Source organism: Aulonocara stuartgranti (genome assembly GCF_965226115.1).
Source record: "Aulonocara stuartgranti genome assembly, chromosome: 8".
NCBI lineage: Eukaryota > Metazoa > Chordata > Actinopteri > Cichliformes > Cichlidae > Aulonocara > Aulonocara stuartgranti.
Window position 1 is genome coordinate 1,100,571 of NC_138959.1, and position 21,883 is coordinate 1,122,453.

At 44.6% G+C, this 21,883-nt stretch overlaps 2 protein-coding genes across 2 annotated transcripts in view; one reads left to right on the forward strand and one right to left on the reverse strand.

Annotated features, from left to right (window-relative positions):
* Window positions 1-10,542: 10,542 nt before the first annotated feature.
* LOC309713057 (uncharacterized protein) overlaps window positions 10,543-21,883 on the forward strand; it is a gene marked incomplete at both ends in the record, with an annotated part of 115,407 nt that continues 104,066 nt past the window's right edge. The window contains 3 exons of the mRNA XM_082544395.1: window positions 10,543-10,619; window positions 10,801-10,884; window positions 14,132-14,648. Of these exons, the coding sequence (XP_082400521.1) occupies window positions 10,543-10,619; window positions 10,801-10,884; window positions 14,132-14,648 (678 nt within the window). The remainder of the gene's footprint in view (window positions 10,620-10,800; window positions 10,885-14,131; window positions 14,649-21,883) is intronic.
* ch25h (cholesterol 25-hydroxylase) lies at window positions 14,787-16,189 on the reverse strand. Its single transcript, XM_082545106.1, has 2 exons — window positions 15,633-16,189; window positions 14,787-15,547 (listed from the first exon to the last, which is right to left on the reverse strand). Exons 1-2 carry the CDS (start codon window positions 16,059-16,061, stop codon window positions 15,215-15,217), a joined length of 762 nt encoding a protein of 253 aa, XP_082401232.1. The 5' UTR covers window positions 16,062-16,189; the 3' UTR covers window positions 14,787-15,214.

The window sequence follows — 21,883 nt, forward strand, 5'->3', positions numbered from 1 at the left end:
ACACAATAACAGACAAATTTACATTTACACAAGAAAGATATGTACAAGTTATGCATACACCTGCAAACATATACGCACATATTTCCACATGCACGCTTACATCTGTATACATAATAAATCACACAGTAATAGTACATTCATGTAGTTGTAAAAACTATGACAATATATCAAGTAATCCAAAGTATTCAGAATACATTACTCCCATTAAGTAACATAACGGAATACGTTACAAAATACATTTTGGGCCATGTAATCTGTAGTGAAACACATTTTAAAAGTAACCTTCTTAACACTGCTCTGACCACAGCATAAAAATCTGATTGGACTCAAAATGATCTCCAAAGCCTTGTGAGTTTACCTGGCAGGTGAGAATTGCAGTTTTCTGACTTGTCCTCTTAGCCCCGCCCCCTGGACAGCCAGTGCCCCCCTCTCTGTCACAGAGCCAAGCTTGCAGGTGTGAGCATGGAGCAGGAAATGAAATCCAGGCTGAGGAAGTGAATCTGTGGACAGATCACCTGATATTGCTGCACACCTGTACACTGTCTTCATCACGTTCCGTCGCTGATGTTCTCCAGCATCACACAGCTTTAATACCCCTGAGGTTAGGCACTGTGAACACGTTTAGTTTCCAGTGTCATGGCTCGCTCTCTAACAGCTGACTGGTAAATTGATAAATATTACCATTAATGCCCTCACTGTGCACTGCCTGCACTCAGCCAGCAGGGGCAGCCAGAGGAGTGTCATTGTGCAGTGGAGGTGGGCGGGGCATTTAGATGTGGAAATACAAAAGAACAGTAACTCATTTCCTGCCTTAGCTGAATTGAGTTACTCAGTTATTGAGTCATGTGATGGTCATGTGACCGGTGATCAAACATCCTGAAGGAATTTCCCGCAAATCTGCTCTAGTTTCACAACACAGGAAGTTACATAATCACACACACACACACACACACACACACACACACACACACACACGAAAACGAGACATTCCCTACAGAGCTGCAAACTTGGATTACCTCGAGTATTTGGAGATGGCGCATTCATCAGATGCCCAACAATAGAAACTGAATAGAAAACAGCTGGAACAGCTGGCTGTAAGAGTGCTGTGACACAACTTCAGATTTTAACTGTGAACTCAGTTTACTGAGTTACTGAACAACTTAGACATGGTAAATGGTAAATGGCCTGTATTTATATAGCGCTTTACTAGTCCCTAAGGACCCCAAAGCGCTTTACATATCCAGTCATCCACCCATTCACTCACACATTCACACACTGGTGATGGCAGCTACATTGTAGCCACAGCCACCCTGGGGCGCACTGACAGAGGTGAGGCTGCCGGACACTGGCACCACCGGGCCCTCTGACCACCACCAGTAGGCAATGGGTGAAGTGTCTTGCCCAAGGACACAACGACCTGTCGCGCTGTCACTTGGTGTTCGCTCGCTCTACAGTAGAGTATCACTTCCTGTTCCTGCTCAAACACAGTGGTGTTTCTGAGTAGCTTATTTGCTTAGCAATTTAATTAACAACCTTTAAATACATTCTTCTTTCATAGTATAATCTTCACGTGCTTCATCCGAAGCACACTTTCTGTGTACTCACTACCTAAGTTATAGCCAAAGTATTCACTCTCTGTCTCTGTACTGTTTCGCTAGCTTAGCATAGCTCGTAGCCGACTCGTTAGCACCATGGCTACTTCACCTGTCCCTCCTGCACTTTCTTGCTCATTGTGTCAGATGTTTAGTTACTCCTCGGCCTCCTTTAGCAGTAATGATATCTGTAACAAATGTAGCATATTTGGAGCTCTGGAGGCCAGGATTACTGAATTGGAATATTGAATCGGTGTGCAACTTTGCCAAAACAATGTGGGACTCTGTAGTTTTCTCTGGTCCCCTCCCCAATCAGACCAGGAGTGACATGTTTAGCCGCATGTTCTCCTTAAATTGCTGGCTGTCTCAGTGGTGTCCCAGAAACGATGTGGGCTTCATAGATAATTGGCAAACCTTCTGGAGGAAACCTGGTCTTGTTAGGAGAGACGGCATCCATCCCACTTTGGATGGAGCAGCTCTCATTTCTAGAAATATGGACAAATTTATTAAACCCCCCAAAATATGACTATCCAGAGTTGGGACCAGGAAGCAGAGTTGCAGTCTTACACGCCTCTCTGCAGCTTCTCTCCTCCTGCTACCCCCCCAAAAACCCATCTCCATAGAGACTGTGTCAGCTTCCAAAAAGACAAAAAACAAACTAAAAACCATCAACAAACAACTTAAACATAAACAATTACAAAGAAAGAACAATACAGTATCCACATCTGAACCAAAGAGTAAAACAGTGAAATGTGGATTATTAAATATTAGGTCTCTCTCCTCCAAGTCTCTGTTAGCACATGACTTAATAATTGATCAACAAATTGATTTGCTCTGCCTTACAGAAACCTGGTTGCAGCAGGATGATTATGTTAGTTTAAATGAATCAACACCCCCGAGTCATTCTAACTACCAGAAATCTCGAAGCACAGGCCGAGGGGGAGGTGTGGCAGCAATTTTTCACACCAGCCTATTAATTAATGAAAGACCAAGACAGACTTTTAATTCATTTGAAAGCCTGATGCTTAACATTGTCCACCCCAGCTGTAAAACTCAGAAACCAGTCTTACTTGTTCTCATCTATCGTCCACCTGGGCCTTACACAGAGTTTCTGTCTGATTTCTCAGACTTTATATCTGATTTAGTTCTGAGCTCAGATAAAATAATTATTGTGGGTGATTTTCATGGGGCGCCGTTTGTAAAGTGAAACATGCTGAAATTAACGGCAACATTTTTCCACATTTAGCTCAAAACCTTACAAAAACATATTTTTTCGAGTAATTTTTTACAACATTTAGTAAAATATTTGTAACTTTTCATCAAATGTTAAATGTTAAATCTAAATGTTAAATGTTAAACCTAAATGTTTAGGCTAATATGCAAATTTTTTGTACGGATCAACGGAAATACCAAAATAAAAGCTTCCCGAAAACCTCCGGTGCAAAATTGTGTCTGTTCTCCTCCTCACTTCTCCCCGCCATGTGCTACTTCACTTCTTGCCTACGAGCATGTCCAGCGATTTTGCTGGACATGTGCTGCAGCGATTGTGAAGTGGAGACTGCAGCTGCTAAGAGTGCACTACTGCTGAACCTTTGAATGGCCGACAAAACGGATCTTCCGATGTTTTCAGCTAAATTGCCGGACGTGCTTTCTCATGGTCGGGTTATGGCTGAATTCCAGTGGAATGACGGTCCCGCCATAATAGACGTTTCAGCCATGTGTTCCAGCCCTAAACCTAACCTTATCCCTAACTATAACCTTATTCATAACCTTTACTAGCAGTTAAATGACGTAAAATAGTGTTTTCCAAATCGATTTTTAGAAAATGAACGAACATGTGTAGATTGAGTCCAAACGGTTCTCATGTGCTCTCCTTTTTCCGATGCCGTCATTTAGGAACGTGTTGGGTACCCGAAAGCATAAAATGTTGACAATTTGTCACCTAGCGAAAATTATTACGCTTTGGGAGTGAGAACGTGTCTGACCACCACCGGCACACTTTTGCACCGGAGGTTTTCGGAAAGCTTTTTAGTATTTAGTATTTATTTATTTATTGTCATTGTCAAGAACAATGAAATTGCGTTTGGGGCTTCCATACAACCCAAAAAAAAGAAGAAAATAATAAATACCCCTTAAAACCCAAGTGTACATATTTAACCCAGTGTGACTCCAATGCAATAAGACAATCCTTAGCAATAATGTTCGTAGAAATTCAGACAAAGACCTGAGAAACATGACAAAATACAACAATGCAACCCATTCAATATTATTGTACTGTGAGATATGATATCAGATATGATAGTTATCTATTTAAGAAAGAGGGGGGGGGGGCCAGGAGGGGGAAGAGAATAAAGATATGATGCACCAATGCAGACCAGTTCATTGCTATTAAGAAGTTGGATATGGTTATTGTCCGTGAGAGGGGGGCAGAGAGTTCAGGAGCCTCACAGCCTGTGGATACAGGCTGTTGGCCAGTCTGGATGTTCTGGCCTGTATAGACCTGTACCTTCTCCCTGAGGGCAGCAGATGGAAAAGGTGGCGCGCAGGGTGATGTTGGTCCCGCAGGATACTGTGCACCCTCCTCAGACAGCGAGTGGGGAAGATATTACTGATCTCTGGCAGACTTGTTCCAATAATTCTGCCAGCTTCTTTCACCACCCGCTGGAGTGCTTGCTGATCGGCCTTGGTGCAGCTGGGGAACCACACTAGAAATCCATACGTCAGAACGCTGCTGATGGCACAGTTGTAGAAGTTCAACATCAGAGATCTGGGAATGTGTGCGCTCCGCAGTCTCCTCAGGTAGTAGAGGCGCTGTTGGGCCTTCCGTACAACTGAGGTGATATGGTTGCCCCAGGACAGGTCCTCGGTCACAGTTACCCCCAAGAATTTAAAACTGCTCACCCTCTCCACCGCCTCACTGCCAATGAAGAGAGGCAGATGGTTGTTATGACCCCTCTTCCGGAAATCTACAATGATTCCTTGGTCTTTTTGGTGTTTAAGACCAAGTTATTGTCGTGGCACCATGACTCTAGTTGTTGCACCTCTGTCCTATAGTTTGTCTCATCATTGTTGGATATAAGTCCGAGCACTGTAGTGTCATCTGCAAACTTAACAATGAGATTGGACGCGCAGGAGGAAATACAGTCATGGGTGAAGAGAGTGTATAGCAGAGGGCTCAGAACACACCCCTGAGGGGCACCGGTGTTGACCACAAGGGTGGAAGAGGTGTTCTTACCCACTCTGACACTCTGTCTACGGTTAGTGAGGAAGTCCACAATCCAGTTGCACAGAGAGGAGTTAAGTCCCAGTTGGTGGAGTTTGGGACGTAGTTTGTATGGCCGGATGGTATTTTGGTATTTCCGCTGATCCGTGCAATAAATTTGCATGTTAGCCTAAACATTTAGATTTAACGTTTAACATTTAGCATTTAGATTTAACATTTAACATTTAGCATTTAGATTTAACATTTAACATTTAGATTGAATATTTAACATTTAGATTTAACATTTAAAATTCTGTTTTAAATATGAAAAGTTACAAATATTTTACTAAATGTTGTAAAAAATGACTTGTTTTGAGCTAAATGTGGAAAAATGTTGCCGTTAATTTCAGCATGTTTCACTTTACAAACGGCGCCCCATACATTTTAACATCCATGTAGATGCTAAAAACGACAGCCTCAACATGGCATTTAATCTGTTATTAGACTCAATTGGTTTCTCTCAAAATGTAAAAGAACCCACCCACCACTTTAATCACACTCTAGATCTTGTTTTAACATATGGCATAGAAACTGAACATTTAACAGTGTTTCCTGAAAACCCTCTCCTGTCTGATCATTTCCTGATAACATTTACATTTACAATAATTGATTACACAGCAGTGGAGAGTAGACGTTATCACAGTAGATGTCTTTCTGAAAGCGCTGTAACTAAGTTTAAGAATATAATCCACCCACTGTTATCATCTTCAATGCCCTGTACCAACACAGAGCAGCTATCTGAACGCTGCCCCAACAGAGGTCGATTATCTTGTTAATAATTTCACCTCCTCACTACGTACGACTCTGGATACTGTAGCTCCTGTGAAAACTAAGGTCTCTAATCAGAGACTCAATGTCACTTACCCATTATATTGTATATTATATAGCTTTCTTGTTATATGTAAAATTGTATTTATTTAAATTTTTACTTTTTAATTATTTTACTTGCATTTTTTAATCACTTTTATATTTAAATATATTTAAATGTTCATTTGCTATTTATCTAGGGATTGAAGAGTAACGCAATTTCTATTCTCCGTATGTCCTGTACATGTGGAAGAATCGACAAATAAAGCTGACTTTGACTTTGACTTTGAAGTACCTAACTCCGTGGTATAATTCTCAAACACGTAGCCTAAAGCAGACGACTCGTAAGCTGGAGAGGAAATGGCGTGTCACAAATTTAGAGGATCATCATTTAGCCTGGAGAAATAGTTTGTTACTTTATAAGAAAGCCCTCCACAAAGCCAGAACATCTTACTATTCATCACTGATTGAAGTAAATAAGAACAACCCCAGGTTTCTCTTCAGCTCTGTAGCCAGGCTGACAAACAGTCAGAGCTCTGTTGAGCCAACCATCCCTTTAACGTTAACTAGTAATGACTTCATGAACTTCTTCACAAATAAAATTTTTATCATTAGAGAAAAAATTACCAATAATCATCCCACAGATGTAATATTATCTACAGCTACTCTTAGTACCATTGATGTTAAGTTAGACTCTTTTTCTCCAATTGATCTTTCTGAGTTAACTTCAATAATTACTTCCTCCAAACCATCAACGTGTCTTTTAGACCCCATTCCTACAAAACTGCTCAAAGAAGTCCTGCCATTAATTAATGCTTCGATCTTAAATATGATCAACCTATCTCTAATAATCAGCTATGTACCACAGGCCTTCAAGCTGGCTGTAGTTAAACCTTTACTCAAAAAGCATCTCTAGACCCAGCAGTCTTAGCTAATTATAGGCCAATCTCCAACCTTCCTTTCATATCAAAAATCCTTGAAAGAGTAGTTGTCAAACAGCTAACAGATCATCTGCAGAGGCTTATTTGAAGAGTTTCAGTCAGGTTTCAGAGCTCATCACAGCACAGAAACAGCTTTAGTGAAGGTTACAAATGATCTTCTTATGGCCTCTGACAGTGGACTCATCTCTGTGCTTGTCCTGCTAGACCTCAGTGCAGCGTTCGATACTGTCGACCATAATATCCTATTAGAGCGATTAGAACATGCTGTAGGTATTACAGGTACTGCACTGCAGTGATTTGTATCATATCTATCTAATAGACTCCAGTTTGTGCATGTAAATGGAGAGTCCTCTTCACACACTGAGGTTAATTATGGAGTTCCACAGGGTTCAGTGCTAGGACCAATTCTGTTTACATTATACATGCTTCCCTTAGGCAGCATCATTAGAAGACATAGCATACATTTACACTGCTATGCAGATGACACCCAGCTCTATCTGTCCATGAAGCCAGATAACACACACCAATGAGTTAAACTGCAGGAATGTCTTAAAGACATAAAGCCCTGGATGGCCGCTAACTTTCTGCTTCTTAATTCAGATCAAACTGAGGTTATTGTACTCGGCCCTGAGAATCTTAGAAATATGGTATCTAAGCAGATTCTTACTCTGGATGGCATTACCTTGGCCTCCAGTAACGCTGTGAGGAACCTTGGAGTCATTTTTGACCAGGACATGTCCTTCAACGCACATATTAAACAAATATGTAAGACTGCGTTCTTCCATTTGCGCAACATCTCTAAAATTAGAAATATCCTGTCTCAGAGTGACGCTGAAAAACTAGTTCATGCATTTATTACTTCCAGGCTGGACGACTGTAATTCATTATTATCAGGATGTCCAAAAAACTCCCTGAAAAGCCTTCAGTTAATCCAAAATGCTGCAGCAAGAGTCCTGACAGGGACTAGAAAGAGAGAGCAGATTTCTCCTGTTTTGGCTTCCCTTCATTGGCTTCCTGTTAAATCCAGAATTGAATTCAAAATCCTGCTCCTCACATACAAGGTCTTAAATAATCAGGCCCCATCTTATCTTAATGACCTTGTAGTACCATATCCCCCTATTAGAGCACTTTGCTCTCGCTCTGCAGGCCTACTTGTTGTTCCTAGAGTATTTAAAAGTAGAATGGGAGGCAGAGCCTTCAGTTTTCAGGCCCCTCTTCTGTGGAACCAGCTTCCAGTTTGGATTCGGGAGACAGACACTATCTCTACTTTCAAGATTAAGCTTAAAACTTTCCTTTTTGCTAAAGCATATAGTTAGGGCTGGACCAGGTGACCCTGAATCCTCCCTTAGTTATGCTGCAATAGATGTAGGCTGCCGGGGGATTCCCATGATGCATTGAGTTTTTCCTTTCCAGTCACCTTTCTCACTCACTATGTGTTAACAGACCTCTCTGCATTGAATCATATCTGTTATTAACCTCTGTCTCTCTTCCACAGCATGTCTTTTATCCTGTCTTCCTTCTCTCACCCCAACCGGTCGCAGCAGATGGTCCCGCCCCTCCCTGAGCCTAGTTCTGCCAGAGGTTTCTTCCTGTTAAAAGGGAGTTTTTCCTTCCCACTGTCGCCAAAGTGCTTGCTCATAGGGGGTCATATGATTGTTGGGTTTTTCTCTGTACCTATGAAGCGCCTTGAGGCGACTTTTGTTGTGATTTGGCGCTATATAAATAAAATTGAATTGAATTGAACGACCGAGACTGTCCAAGCCGGGGCTCGAACCGGCAACCTTCCGACTACAAGGCGAACTCCCAACTCTTGAGCCACGATCGCCTCATCACCACCATCATCATCATCATCATCACGTCATCATCTTTATCTTCACATCATCCTCATCATTCTCATCCTCATCACCACCATCATCATCAACCTCATCCTCATCACTACCATCATCATCATCCTCATCTTCATCACCACCATCATCATCATTATCACCACCACCATCATCATCATCCTCATCATCATCATCACCACCATCATCATCATCCTCATCCTCGTCACCACCACCATCATCAACCTCATCCTCATCACTACCATCATCCTCATTACCACCACCATCATCAACCTCATCCTCATCACTACATCATCCTCATTACCACCACCATCATCAACCTCATCCTCATCACTACCATCATCCTCATCCTCATCACTACAATCATCCTCATCACCACCACCATCATCAACCTCATCCTCATCACTACCATCATCCTCATCCTCATCACCACCATCATCATCAACCTCATCCTCATCACTACAATCATCCTCATTACCACCACCATCATCAACCTCATCCTCATCACTACCATCATCCTCATCCTCATCACCACCATCATCATCATCCTCATCCTCATCACTACCATCATCCTCATCACCACCACCATCATCATCCTCTTCATCATCACTACCATTATCATCATCATCCTCATCACCACCACCATCATCATCCTCATCCTCATCACCACCACCATCATCATCGTCATCCTCATCACCACCACATCATCATCCTCATCATCATCATCACCATCATCATCATCATCATCATCCTCATCACCACCATCCTCATCATCCTCATCATCCTCACTTCATCACCACCATCATCATCATCCTCATCACCACCACCATCATCATCCTCATCCTCATCACCACCACATCATCATCCTCACTTCATCACTACCATCATCATCAACCTCATCCTCATCACTATCATCATCCTCATCCTCATCACTATCATCATCCTCATCCTCATCACCACCACCATCATCAACCTCATCACTATCATCATCCTCATCCTCATCACCACCACCATCATCATCCTCATCATCACCACCATCATCATCATCCTCACATCATCACCATCATCATCATCAACAACCGTATCATCTTCACATAATCCTCATCATCCTCATCCTCATCATCCTCCTCCTCATCATGTTCCTCACAGTATCAGCATCATCCTCATCATCCTCATCCTCCTCATCATCATCATCGTCATCACATCATAACATCATATTCCTCATCATCACTGATCAACTCGAGCTTCATACAGAGGAAGTCAGGATGAAGATTGATGATGAAGATGGGTTAAACTGACCGAGGCCTCGCTGGGCTGGATTTAGCCTCATGTGTCGGCAAAGAAGCTTGTTTTTGAGTTTCCACACAGGAAGTGGACGAGCTGCTGCAGGAGCTGTTAGAGGAAGGTTATGTTATGGTTATGATGATTATCTGAGCTTCCCGAGGAACTCCCATGCTTGCTGTGGTGAAAAACTGAAGCTAGTTCCTTGTAGTTCCGGCGCTGGGATAAGGCTGGGCGTGGACGAAATGCCTCACATTGTACTGTGTTTTGAAAGAAAGATGACCTCATGGCCTGGCACGCTGTCGTAACGGACAAGTGGACTTTCCATGGGTGGTTTCCAAGAAGTCGCTCAGTTCTGGTCAGAGAAGAAAATTGGTGTTTGTCCTGTGGATTTCCACAGGAAGTAAGAGGCAGCATTGAATCTGAGAGGATTTAAATAACTGCTGAAACCGAAAGCGCTCCACACCAGCGTCACTCTGAGCATTCACAAACAGGAAGCTGGACTGAAGGCTTTAACCTGCTGGGCTGTCAGGGTTTACCTGGCCGAGGAAAGCAGCTGCAGGCAGCTGTGGCTGTCTGAATAAAAGCAGAGCCGCAGGTTTCCCGTCCTGTGGGTGGACAGCGTGCAGGTGTGACCTGAGTCCTCTGACAGCTGGCTGCAGTTTAATGTGGCGTGATCACCTGTCACTGTGTGCGTGCAGGCAAATGCACACACAGGTCCCGTTCAGCCGTCTGTCAGTCAGAGAGTCATGCAGACTCTAACAGAGTTTAAGTGCTCACAGTTGTTACGAAGGAGAAGTGAGCACCTCTGCTGGATGGTAGAGGAACTGCAGGCTCGGAGCTTCTTGTTTGTGGAGCTCGACGGTCGTGTCACTGAGCCACAGTGTGAGCCGTCAGTACAAACCATTTAAAGGTCATGTTATAGGCGAGGCCTTCATGGCGGGACTCCAGCGCTCTGGACGGAGCAGCTCAGGGGCAGCCGTAATCGCCTGAAAGAATGAGCAGCGAGATCCCAGAGCTCTTGGATGGAACAAAGGTGGAACTGTGTGGATCCGTGCTTTGTGGTTCCACAGGGGAGGTTTTAAGGAGGCGCACTCTGAACTGTCAAAGGCTTCATTGTGCGTGCCACTACCCGATCCGTACCGGAAACCCGATCGGTACCACGCATGTGCAAATGGCCACTACTTCCGCTCGAAGCATTTTACGATAGTTACAGGTCAGAGTATCAGTTAAGATGTTAAGAATAATAAGCATCTCTGAAAATGTTTGCAATGAACAATTTCAATATAATCTAGACAAAAACGAAAAGTAAAAAGATAGTTACGGATCAGGACTCTACGGAGCCCCGCAGGGAGAAAAAAAATTAAGACGGACTTTTGCGAGATCCCGAGTTTGTTTTGCGAGATCTCACAAAAGTCCGTCTTAATTTTTTTTCCTCCCATGTCCCCTGCGGGGCTCCATAGGACTCCCTGATCCGTACCGCACATGTGCAGGTGTTTTCTTCTTCTTCTGTTTTGTCTAATGGCAGTTTACTCCCCAGTGTATGAGGATACTGCCCCCTGCTGACCGAGTGAATGAGCCCTATGAACTAGCGTCATTACAAACGTGTGTTAAATTTGATTTAGTGATAGTTGAGTGTGTTTATGCTCGTCTGTGTGCAGAGGATTGTTGGAATAGTGATGATGATGTCCACTATCACTGTCAATTGCCAGTAAACACTTCATCTGGCTGCTGAATCATCACGTGACATATTACAAAGTCTGCATTATTAACTCTGTAATTAGGTGCCTGAATTCATGAAGCATGAATTTGTTTGTAAACGGATTATCCATTGTTTAAATGTCGAAAAGGAGGCAGAGCTGTTGAGAAATGCTAGGAGCTAACTGGGTGCTAACCGTGTCACTCAAATACATTAATCGTCGCAATGTTGGCAAAGAGAGGAAGTGACGTAAGATTTGTGCATGCGTAGTACCAATCGGGTTGCCGGTACGGATCGGGTAGCCGGTACGGATCGGGTAGTGACAGTGCGTCCTTTTGCCAGCATGTGAACTGGTTCCTGCTCCGGGGCTGATCCCAGAACCCTCAACGATTCTTCAGATATTTCACACTGAAGCTGAAAATGATCACAGTAACTGTCATCTGTCCGGACTGTAGCAATCGCCCAACAGATTTTTTTCCCAATTGCATCATTGCGGCTTTGCCATACTGGTCCACCTGATTGTCATAGTTTGTTTGAGAAACAAAGAGAAAGACGAGGACAAAGGACGATGGAAAGAAGCTAAAAAAAAAACGGAGAAGAGACACTAAAAACCTGCTCGATCACCTGCTGGGAAAAAAAGCTAAAAATACCTGGCATCTTCTAACAAACCCCGCCCCCTCTGACAGCAGTGAGCAGTGGAACAATTCAAGATTCAACCGTTCAGCTGTCGTCAGAGAGTTTCCACATGGGTGACGAATTGCGTACGTGCTCTGCAGAGAAGCACAAAGAGGCCTGCCGAGACACGACTGCAGACAGTTGCACAACCTTCACACACACACACACACACACACACACACACGCTCACGGTCAGGTAACCTGGTGCTTGTCACTCTGCAGACGCCTTCATCGCTCTCATCATTGTCCTCTGACCAGCTGATTGGTCCGTCACCGTGTGCAGAGGGCGACCTTTGACATTTCACGAGTCAGTGTTACAGCAGGCAGGTCGATGCAGGTCACAGAGGAGCACGCTCGGTTCAGTGCGATTACTCATGCTGCAGCACATTCCTGCGCTTACCTGTCTCTTCCTTTATTGGTGAATCATATCAGGGAAACAAGGGCCTGATATGATTGAAAAAAATCCTCTTTCAATGTTTAGAGATCAGGTCTGAGTGACGGCTCTCTGCACGCACCTCATTCAGGCTCAGGGAGGGGCGGGGCCATCGGTCGGGGTGAGAAAAGGAAGACAGGATAAAGACATGCTGTGGAAGAGAGACGGAGATTAATCCGGTCTGACGTCATTAGCCGTGTCTGAGCTCAAACTCTGCTGCAGGTCCATAAATCAAACGATCACTGTGGCATCACTGAGAGTTAAAAACTGTCTAAATTCTTTCATCTTTAATAAAATGATCAGCGTTCTGCTTTACCAGGTGTAACAATTAAGTTTAACATCCAGGCATCCATGAAAACGGAATTTAAGACATTTAACGGAGTTAGAAGTTAGCAGGTAGTTAGCTTCTATCTAAATACAATGTAGCATGTTCTGACTGAGAGATTTCTGAAAAAGTCAAACGTACAGCTCTGCTATCACTTCCAACATAAATGAAGACAGAAACTAAACAGCAGTGACGTTTGCAGGGTTACTGAAGTTGGGCTAGCTGCTATATAATGATGTGCTACATGATCGCTAGCGACACAGCTATGTTAGCATAAACAGTGAAGCTGGAGGATGAACACTAACTTCTTTCCACTCGATAAAAGTTAACGTGAAGGTTCCTGATGGTTAGAGACAAATGCAGTCGCATGGCAGGATGCTGTAAACGGACCAAACTTCAGTCAGGAGAACAACTGAGATAATCCATCCACAATACGAGGTTAGTCATTCATATACTGCTGCTGGGGCTGCAGTTACATCGTAAGGGTTTAAACACTGAGCTTTAAAATGAACAGTGGTAATAAAAGCCGAGGGAGGCCGGCAGTGATCACTGACTGTTTTTAGGGGCTTTTTAGATCAAATAGAACAAGATACAAAGCATTAAACATGTTAAAAACACAAACGCCATGTTAACTGCAGACTACTTTGGGCCCGGAAGCAGGATTCGTCACGTCGTCACTTAAAGACCGAATAACTGATATGATTCAGTGCAGGGAGGTCTATTAACACATAGTGAGTGAGGAAGAAACACCCAGTGCATCATGGGAATCCCCCAGCAGCCTACACCTATTGCAGCATAACTAAGGGAGGATCCAGGGTCACCTGGTCCAGCCCTAACTATATGCTTTAGCAAAAAGGAAAGTTTGAAGCCTGATCTTGAAAGTAGAGATAGTGTCTGTCTCCTGAATCCAAACTGGAAGCTGGTTCCACAGAAGAGGGGCCTGAAAACTGAAGGCTCTGCCTCCCATTCTACTTTTAAATACTCTTGGACAGGGGTCTCAAACTCCAGCCCTCGAGGGCTGTTGCAACACACCTGAAAAGTGCTCTAATGGGGTGGTATGGTACTATAAGGTCATTAAGATGAGATGGGGCCTAAAAACTGAAGGCTCTGCCTCCATTTTTACTTAAACAACATGACGACGTCTCTGCAGACGACGTGCTGAATAATTGTGATTATTAACAATAAACTTTATTCCTGCTGAATGTTCACAGATGCTGTTTGAATCGTGACGTTCAGAGATCGTCTCCACCAACGATCTGTCTCCTGCTGAAGCTCACAGACACACAGGTGTGTGTGTGTGTGTGAGTCTGTGTGTGTGTGTGTGTGTGTGTGTGTGTCTGTGTGTGTGTGTGTGTGTGTCTGTGTGTGTGTGTGTGTATGCATCTGTGTGTGTGTGTGTGTGTGTCTGCGTGTGTGTGTGTGTGTGTCTGTGTGTGTGTGTGTGTGTGTCTGTGTGTGTGTCTGTGTGTGTGTCTGCGTGTGTGTGTGTGTTTGTGTGTGTGTGTGTGTGTGTCTGCGTGTGTGTGTGTATGCATCTGTGTGTGTGTGTGTGTGTGTCTGCGTGTGTGTGTGTGTGTGTCTGTGTGTGTGTGTGTGTGTGTGTGTTTGTGTGTGTGTGTGTGTGTGTCTGCGTGTGTGTGTGTATGCATCTGTGTGTGTGTGTGTGTGTGTCTGCGTGTGTGTGTGTGTGTGTCTGTGTGTGTGTGTGTGTGTGTGTGTCTGTGTGTGTGTCTGCGTGTGTGTCTGCGTGTGTGTGTGTGTTTGTGTGTGTGTCTGTGTGTGTGTGTGTGTGTCTGTGTGTGTGTGTCTGTGTGTGTGTCTGCGTGTGTGTGTGTGTGTGTGTGTGTGTGCATCTGTGTGTGTCTGTGTGTGCGTCTCTGTGTGTGCGTCTCTGTGTGTGTGTTTTGGACACAAACAGGAAACAGACTTGTGTGTTTCTCTTCACAAACTTTATTTTAGCTTCATTTTGTCTTCAGTGCTCAAACTTTCACTTCCCAGTTCAGAATCAAACTTTCCAGTTTCCCTCTGACGCCGCGCTTCTCCTTCAGCGGCGGCGCGACTCCTCGTCTTCCTCGCCAGCTTATCTCTGTCCCTCGTTTCACTTTCGTCTGTCCCGCGCTCGCAGCCAGCTGCCTCATCGGCACATCTGTCCGGTATCAGTTAACGTGCTCACGCCGTCGACGGCTCACGGCGCTCTCGTGGCTCCGACTGCTCCGTCTCTACGTCAGAGAGGAGCAGCGAGTCGAGGAGAGCCCGCTGTGATTGGTGGGCTCAGAAGTGGCATAATAAATAAAAACAGGAATAAATAAATAAATAGAAAACGTCTCTACATCAGCTCCTCGCCATCACGGCGGCTCAGTCCTGCGTCTGCAGCGTCCCGGCCAGGCGGTCCCAGTGGGTGAAGTACGGCGCAAAGTTGCACTTGGACTTGAGGTGGTGAAGGTCGTGGTGGCGCGCCCCGCCGTACAGCCCCAGCGGCACCAGGCGGTGCGTGGCCCACGGCAGGTCGTAGCCGCAGTGATCCTCCACCGACAGCCAGATGTTGACCACGAAGAAGGCGAGCTCGGTGAGCGGGTGGCAGCCCAGCAGGAGGGGGTTGGCGGCAGCGAACAGGCCCAGGCTGAGGGTCTCCCAGGTGCCCGAGTACTCGGCGGTGAGGGCGGAGGTGGAGGTGTAGGTGTGGTGCACCTGCAGGAGGAGGAGAGAGAGCGTGAGGTGGAGGAAGAACAAAGGCGTGACATCGTCACCACCGCCATCGTCCTCGGGGACTCACCTTGTGGAAGGTGCGGTAGAGCCAGGGCACTCGGTGGTGCAGCAGGTGCCAGGCGAAGCTCTGGAAGTCAAAGAGCAGCAGGCACACGAGCACCTGAGCCAGCAGGCGCGGAAGGGGCGGGGCCTCCTCGGTCAGGTGCACCGGCCTCAGGTACCAGTGCAGCACGGTGAGCGGGAAGATGAAGACCAGGTGGTTGTAGAGCGTCAGAGCCAGGCAGCGCCGCACCGACGACCAGCTGACGGAGCTCTGAGGCTGCAGCTTGTACCTGAGCACCCACGCCCACCTGGTGGACAGCGCGTCCAGCAGCAGGAAGGGCAAGCAGAAGGACAGGTAGACGCAGAGCGAGAAGAGCACGGGGAAGAAGGGCGAGCGCAGGAGGGGGGCGTGTCCCAGCACAAAGGTCCACAGAGGCTGCAGCAGCATCGCCATCCTTCAGTTTGTCTCACAGTCGGAGCTCTGCTCGCCTTCATCACCACTGCTCCATTTAATCAGGCAGCAGGCCCCGCCCACACAGCGTCAGCAGCAAGAACCCGCCCTGCCGTCCTTATTGGGATGTTTCCTACTTCCGGAGGGAAAATGGAAAACCCTCACTCCCACACTCCCACTTCCACATTCCACAGCAGGCTCTTTCACTGTGCACTGAGGATTGTCCCTGTGAGAGCCGCTCACCTGCTTCCATTGTTGGCAGGTTGAGCACGTGTGTGATGTTTACACGGGCTGAAGCAACCTTTAGCTACAGCTGCGGTGTTAGCCCGCGCTGCCACACCTGAGCCGTGCAGGTTCACACACCTGAGGCTCTAAGTGAACATTAAAGAAGCTGTGCTTCAACTTTGTGGTGCGTGAGAGTCTGTACCTCTGCTGAAGTACAGGATGTGTGTACTTGTGTACTCGTGTGTACTCGTGTGTGTGTGTGTGTGTCAGCATTATGAGAAATGAATGTGTGAGCTTACAGTGGTTCAGACTCACTGAGGATGATGATGACAGGTTGTTTCCTCTGATGATGAAGGCTCACATTCCTCGCCGTCTCTTCTCGTCACATGTCAGTCGAGCGTCGCGAGGCATCACAAATGTGCCGTAAAGCTTTATAAAAGTTTGCGTGTTTCTACAAACTTCATCTTTTGTGTTTTTACAGATGTTTCATGATAAATAACATAAACAAGTATTTACATGTTTAAAATAAGAACATGTCCAAACACTGATGCATGCTCTGTTCACCTGGACGCTGCGTCTTCAGCGGACCAGGAGGCGGAGTCAGTACTGGATTCATAATCACAAATATTATTATGTAATATTATTAAGCTAAAAATCGTATATATTTAATCTTCACTATGAAAACATTAGGAAGCTCTTGGCTTTACCTTTTGAAAAATAAAAGTTAACGATCGATGATCATATTGGAATAAATAATTAGATTTAAGATAATAACACTGCACACGTTTAATATTACAAATATGAAATGCAGCTTTGTTTAATGATGTCATCATAGTGCTGACCTGCAGTGGGATTTGCTGTATTTTTCCTTTAAATCCAATTTATTCAGATATAATTATTAAACCTACAGAGAGATATTCACGCTCTGAACGACATAAACGATAGAAGAATGAGATTTACCAGAGCAGCTCTTCGACATTTGTCTTAACATCGAATCCTCTAAAAATAAACCACAACATCAAAACATTTGCGATGACAAAAGTTTAAATTGTGTTTCTAACTGCTGCTTGTTAAAATTCACGTTCTCTGTGAAACGAAACAGAAAAATGAAGTTTCAGCTACTAACTCACAGCTTCCCAAATAAAGTCGGGATGAATTTGGTGATGTGGAGTTTTCTGCTAATCACAGAGTTGTTCCTCGGAGTTCCCCTGGGGAATCCGTGTGGGTGGGCCTGGTGGCTAAAGTAAAGCGCTGCATGCACGTGTGGGAGGATGACGCAGCTGAAGTAAAGATTACATCAGGGACAAACGACTGTGTGAGTCTGGAGGAAGTCTGCAGAGCTCCTGATGTTTCTGTTGATCCTGGCTGAAGGAGCAGCTCCACAGAATACATACACTAAATTCCCAGAAACCACACACACACATATCTGTGTGTCAGTAAGTGTGACGCTCGCTAACACTGCCACTGAAGAATGAACCAGAATCGACCCCGATGACTGCTCAGTTCCTCTGAAAGTGAGTGGGTGGTGTCAGTGGGTGGAGGTGATAAAGAGCACATTTCGTTTTCTCTGGGTCAGTTTGTAGTTTGAAACTCAAGTTATTTTTATAATTTACATTAACAGATGTAAATACCTCCACCCTGTCACGCCTTATCTGATCAGATAGGAGCAGCGCCTCTCCAGCGATCAGCTTTTTATAACTCACTTCCTCCCTCGAGTCGGCTGTAACTGTCACCATCCTGGGTCTTATGACCCAGTGTTTTGAGTTTTAGTTCTTTTGATGTTTATAGTGTATGTTTAACCTTAGTAGGTTTCCTATGTTCATTTGCTTATTAGCTCCCCCTTGTGTTTTCAACCCCTGTGAAGTCTCCCTTGCCCTTCGTGTGTTTCATGTCTGTGTGTCTTATGTTGTCAGGTCTGCGTCTCATTATTTTCCTGTTTTATTTTGAAGGAGTCCTGTGTTCCTATGTTCAATGTTTTTAGTGTTACTCTCTCCTGGTGACGTCGTTATGTTCATGTGTGTCAGCTGTTTCTCCATGTGTTCCCACTTCCCTCATTCAGAATCAGAATCAGAATCAGAATACTTTATTGATCCCTGGGGGAAATTATTTTTTGTTACAGTGCTCCATTATAAACCAACATTAAGACAAGACAGACAATACGCTAACTAAGAATAGTACAATATATACATATATATACATAAGTCACTCATTATCCTCCTGTGTGTATTTAGTCCGTGTGCTTTCAGTCGTTCTTTGTCAGGTCGTCTGCTCATCCCTGTCACAACTTCAGGAATCTATGTCAGTTCACCATGTTTAAGGTTTTTTCATGTTTAGTTTTAGTTCACCCAGTTTAGGTTATTGTTTCGTTTCACCAATGCCCTTTTGTTTGTACCTTTTTGCTAGCCTCAATAAACGGCTTGTTTTTTGTTAAAGTTTTTGGAGTCTGCGTTTTGGGTCCTTTTGTCAACACATACAGTCTGCCCTCGCCGGACTGTGACAGTAACTGCAGCAAAAGCTGGTTCTGCAAAGTATCGCCTCAGGGGGCTGAATAATTACGCACACCCCACTTTGCAGTTATTTATTTGTAAAACATGTTTGGAATCATGTATGATTTTCGGTCCACTCCTCACGTGGACACCACTTTGTGTTGGTCTTTCACCTGGAATTCCAACAAAATTGATTCATGTTTGTGGCTGTAATGTGACAAAATGTGGGAAAGTTCAAGGGGGCCCAATACTTTTGCAAGCCACTGTATTCCAGATAAATGACTTTCATCCAGAGAAAAACTTTGCAGCAGGTTGTTAGTGAGCGTTTGGGGCACGGAGTAGGTTTAAGTTCAGTCACATACCAACACTTTCAGGCTCAAACAGAGAGCAGCCGACAGATGTGAAGCTGTGGGATATGATTCGTGGTGCCTTCCCTTCACATCTGTGAAGGCTGCGTTCCACTTCTGGAGAGGCGTGTCCAGCTTCCTCGTTAGTCACCACAGATGCTAAATCACCCTTTGCTCTCTGTTCAGAGCCTGAAAGTCTGAGTGTTGGTGGCGACCCGAGCAGGTGCAGGACAAACATGTTCCAGTCGCAGCTTTTCTGTGTTGGGACGAGTACAATGATGGTGGACATCAAGACACCTGAGCGCGGACGTTTGCTTCTTGAGGCGGGAGACGAGGTTTCATGGAGGCTGTTAACGTTTTTAATAATATCACGTTAATGTTATTTTTTAATTGACGTAACGTTACAAGCTGACGTCAGCTAGCGTGTGATGTTACAAGGTTCAAGCTCAATGTCAGTTTGAAATGGTGTCACTGTCAGTTAAGATGCTGCAGGTTCCTAAATGAACCACGTTGTTCAGTAAGTGCTGCTTGTGACCACGTATTCTGCAGATACGGAGCTTTGTGTACACGGTGAGCTCTAATAGGTTGGCTCAAGCAGCATCTTGAGGAAGGTCGCGCTGTGAGTCGTCCGGTGCGAGGATGTTTTCAGGTCACCTGTTGTCTGTGAGCCTGCGGGGGTGAGGCGTCACAAAGACGGGCACAGATCAACCATTAATGCCTGAATAGCCGGTGGATACTGGGCTCCACGCTCGGCTTCCTTCGTTGGTCAGTGGTTGTTTTTTTGGTGGTTGATTCTGATTCACGCTGTTTCTTCAACATAAAGCTAGAGAGAGCCGCCAAAGCTGAACCGCAGAAACACAAGAAGCAGCTGTGACCGTCAGCCTGACTGCAGCTCTGTGTTAAGCAGACTGAGCTGTCGAGGCTGATTATGAACTAAGGTGTTTATCCTGCTTTTTAGCGGGAACGATTATTTGAGCAAAGATCTCTCGGTGACAAACGTTCACCAGCAGGGAGATTTACACTTGGCTTTTTTATTGGCAGAAACTTTTCACAGGTTTTTATTCATCTGAAATATTCTGAGATACTTTGCAGAGCTGTGTGTCTACAGACGTCCTGTGTAATTAATAAACTGAACCCAAGTCTCACAAATTCCCGTGTGTAGAAACATTGTTCTTGTATAAACTATCTTTATAACAGTTTAGAGATCTACAAGAGGGCTACTGACATCAGAGAAATGAGATTCAGATCGTTTTAAAAAGCCAGCTGTTTTAACTGTTAATGATTATGTTTAGTTTATGTACCCGAGTGTGAATTTAGCCGTCACACTGTAACATACAACACACTGCCTGAAGAGCATGTCTGTCCTTCAGGTCTTTGCTGTGCTGATAGTCACACACATGCAGGTCACAGAGGAGCACGCTCGGTTCAGTGCGATTACTCATGCTGCAGCACATTCCTGCGCTTACCTGTCTCTTCCTTTAATGGTGAATCATATCAGGGAAACAAGGGCCTGATATGATTGAAAAAAATCCTCTTTCAATGTTTAGAGATCAGGTCTGAGTGACGGCTCTCTGCACGCACCTCATTCAGGCTCAGGGAGGGGCGGGGCCATCTGCTGCGACCGGTCAGGGTGAGAGAAGGAAGACAGGATAAAGACATGCTGTGGAAGAGAGACGGAGATTAATCCGGTCTTTAAGTCTGACGTCATTAGCCGTGTCTGGGCTCAAACTCTGCTGCAGGTCCATAAATCAAACGATCACTGTGGCATCACTGAGAGTTAAAAACTGTCTAAATTCTTTCATCTTTAATAAAATGATCAGCGTTCTGCTCTACCAGGTGTAACAATTAAGTTTAACATCCAGGCATCCATGAAAACGGAATTTAAGACATTTAACGGAGTTAGAAGTTAGCAGGTAGTTAGCTTCTATCTAAATACAATGTAGCATGTTCTGACTGAGAGATTTCTGAAAAAGTCAAACGTACAGCTCTGCTATCACTTCCAACATAAATGAAGACAGAAACTAAACAGCAGTGACGTTTGCAGGGTTACTGAAGTTGGGCTAGCTGCTATATAATGATGTGCTACGTGACCGCTAGCGACACAGCTATGTTAGCATAAACAGTGACGCTGGAGGATGAACGCTAACTTCTTTCCACTCGATAAAAGTTAACGTGAGGGTTCCTGATGGTTCGAGACAAATGTAATCGCATGGCAGGATGCTGTAAACGGACCAAACTTCAGTCAGGAGAACAACTGAGATAATCCATCCACAATACGAGGTTAGTCATTAATATACTGCTGCTGGGGCTGCAGTTACATCGTAAGGGTTTAAACACTGAGCTTTAAAATGAACAGTGGTAATAAAAGCCGAGGGAGGCCGGCAGTGATCACTGACTGTTTTTAGGGGCTTTTTAGATCAAATAGAACAAGATACAAAGCATTACAGTTTTTTCTGAATGCTTAAACCCTAACTGTGATTCCTGTAGCACAATCTCTAAAACTATTCAGACTTATAGCAAAACCACTCACTGAGTTTGCAAAACTAAAAGCACATAAACTGCTTTGCACTCAGTTTGCAATTTTGTAACACACACTTTGCAAAACTGTAGGCACAATTCACTGCACAACACTCAATTACCAAATTTCCAACACACTCCTAGCAAAAGTATACACATGTATGGCTATCATTAACACTAATTTGCCAACTGTCTGGCACACTTTCACATGTCAAAACTTTCTTAGATAATTAGTTCACTTTGCAATCAG

What these genes read in the sequence shown, in the direction of transcription:
- ch25h (XM_082545106.1), bottom strand. Translation starts at nt 16,061, where the DNA reads ATGGCGATGCTGCTGCAGCCTCTGTGGACCTTTGTGCTGGGACACGCC. An exon ending in TCTACCGCACCTTCCACAAG is followed by an intron (nt 15,548 to 15,632) that starts GTGAGTCCCCGA and finishes CTCCTCCTGCAG; the next exon opens with GTGCACCACACCTACACCTC.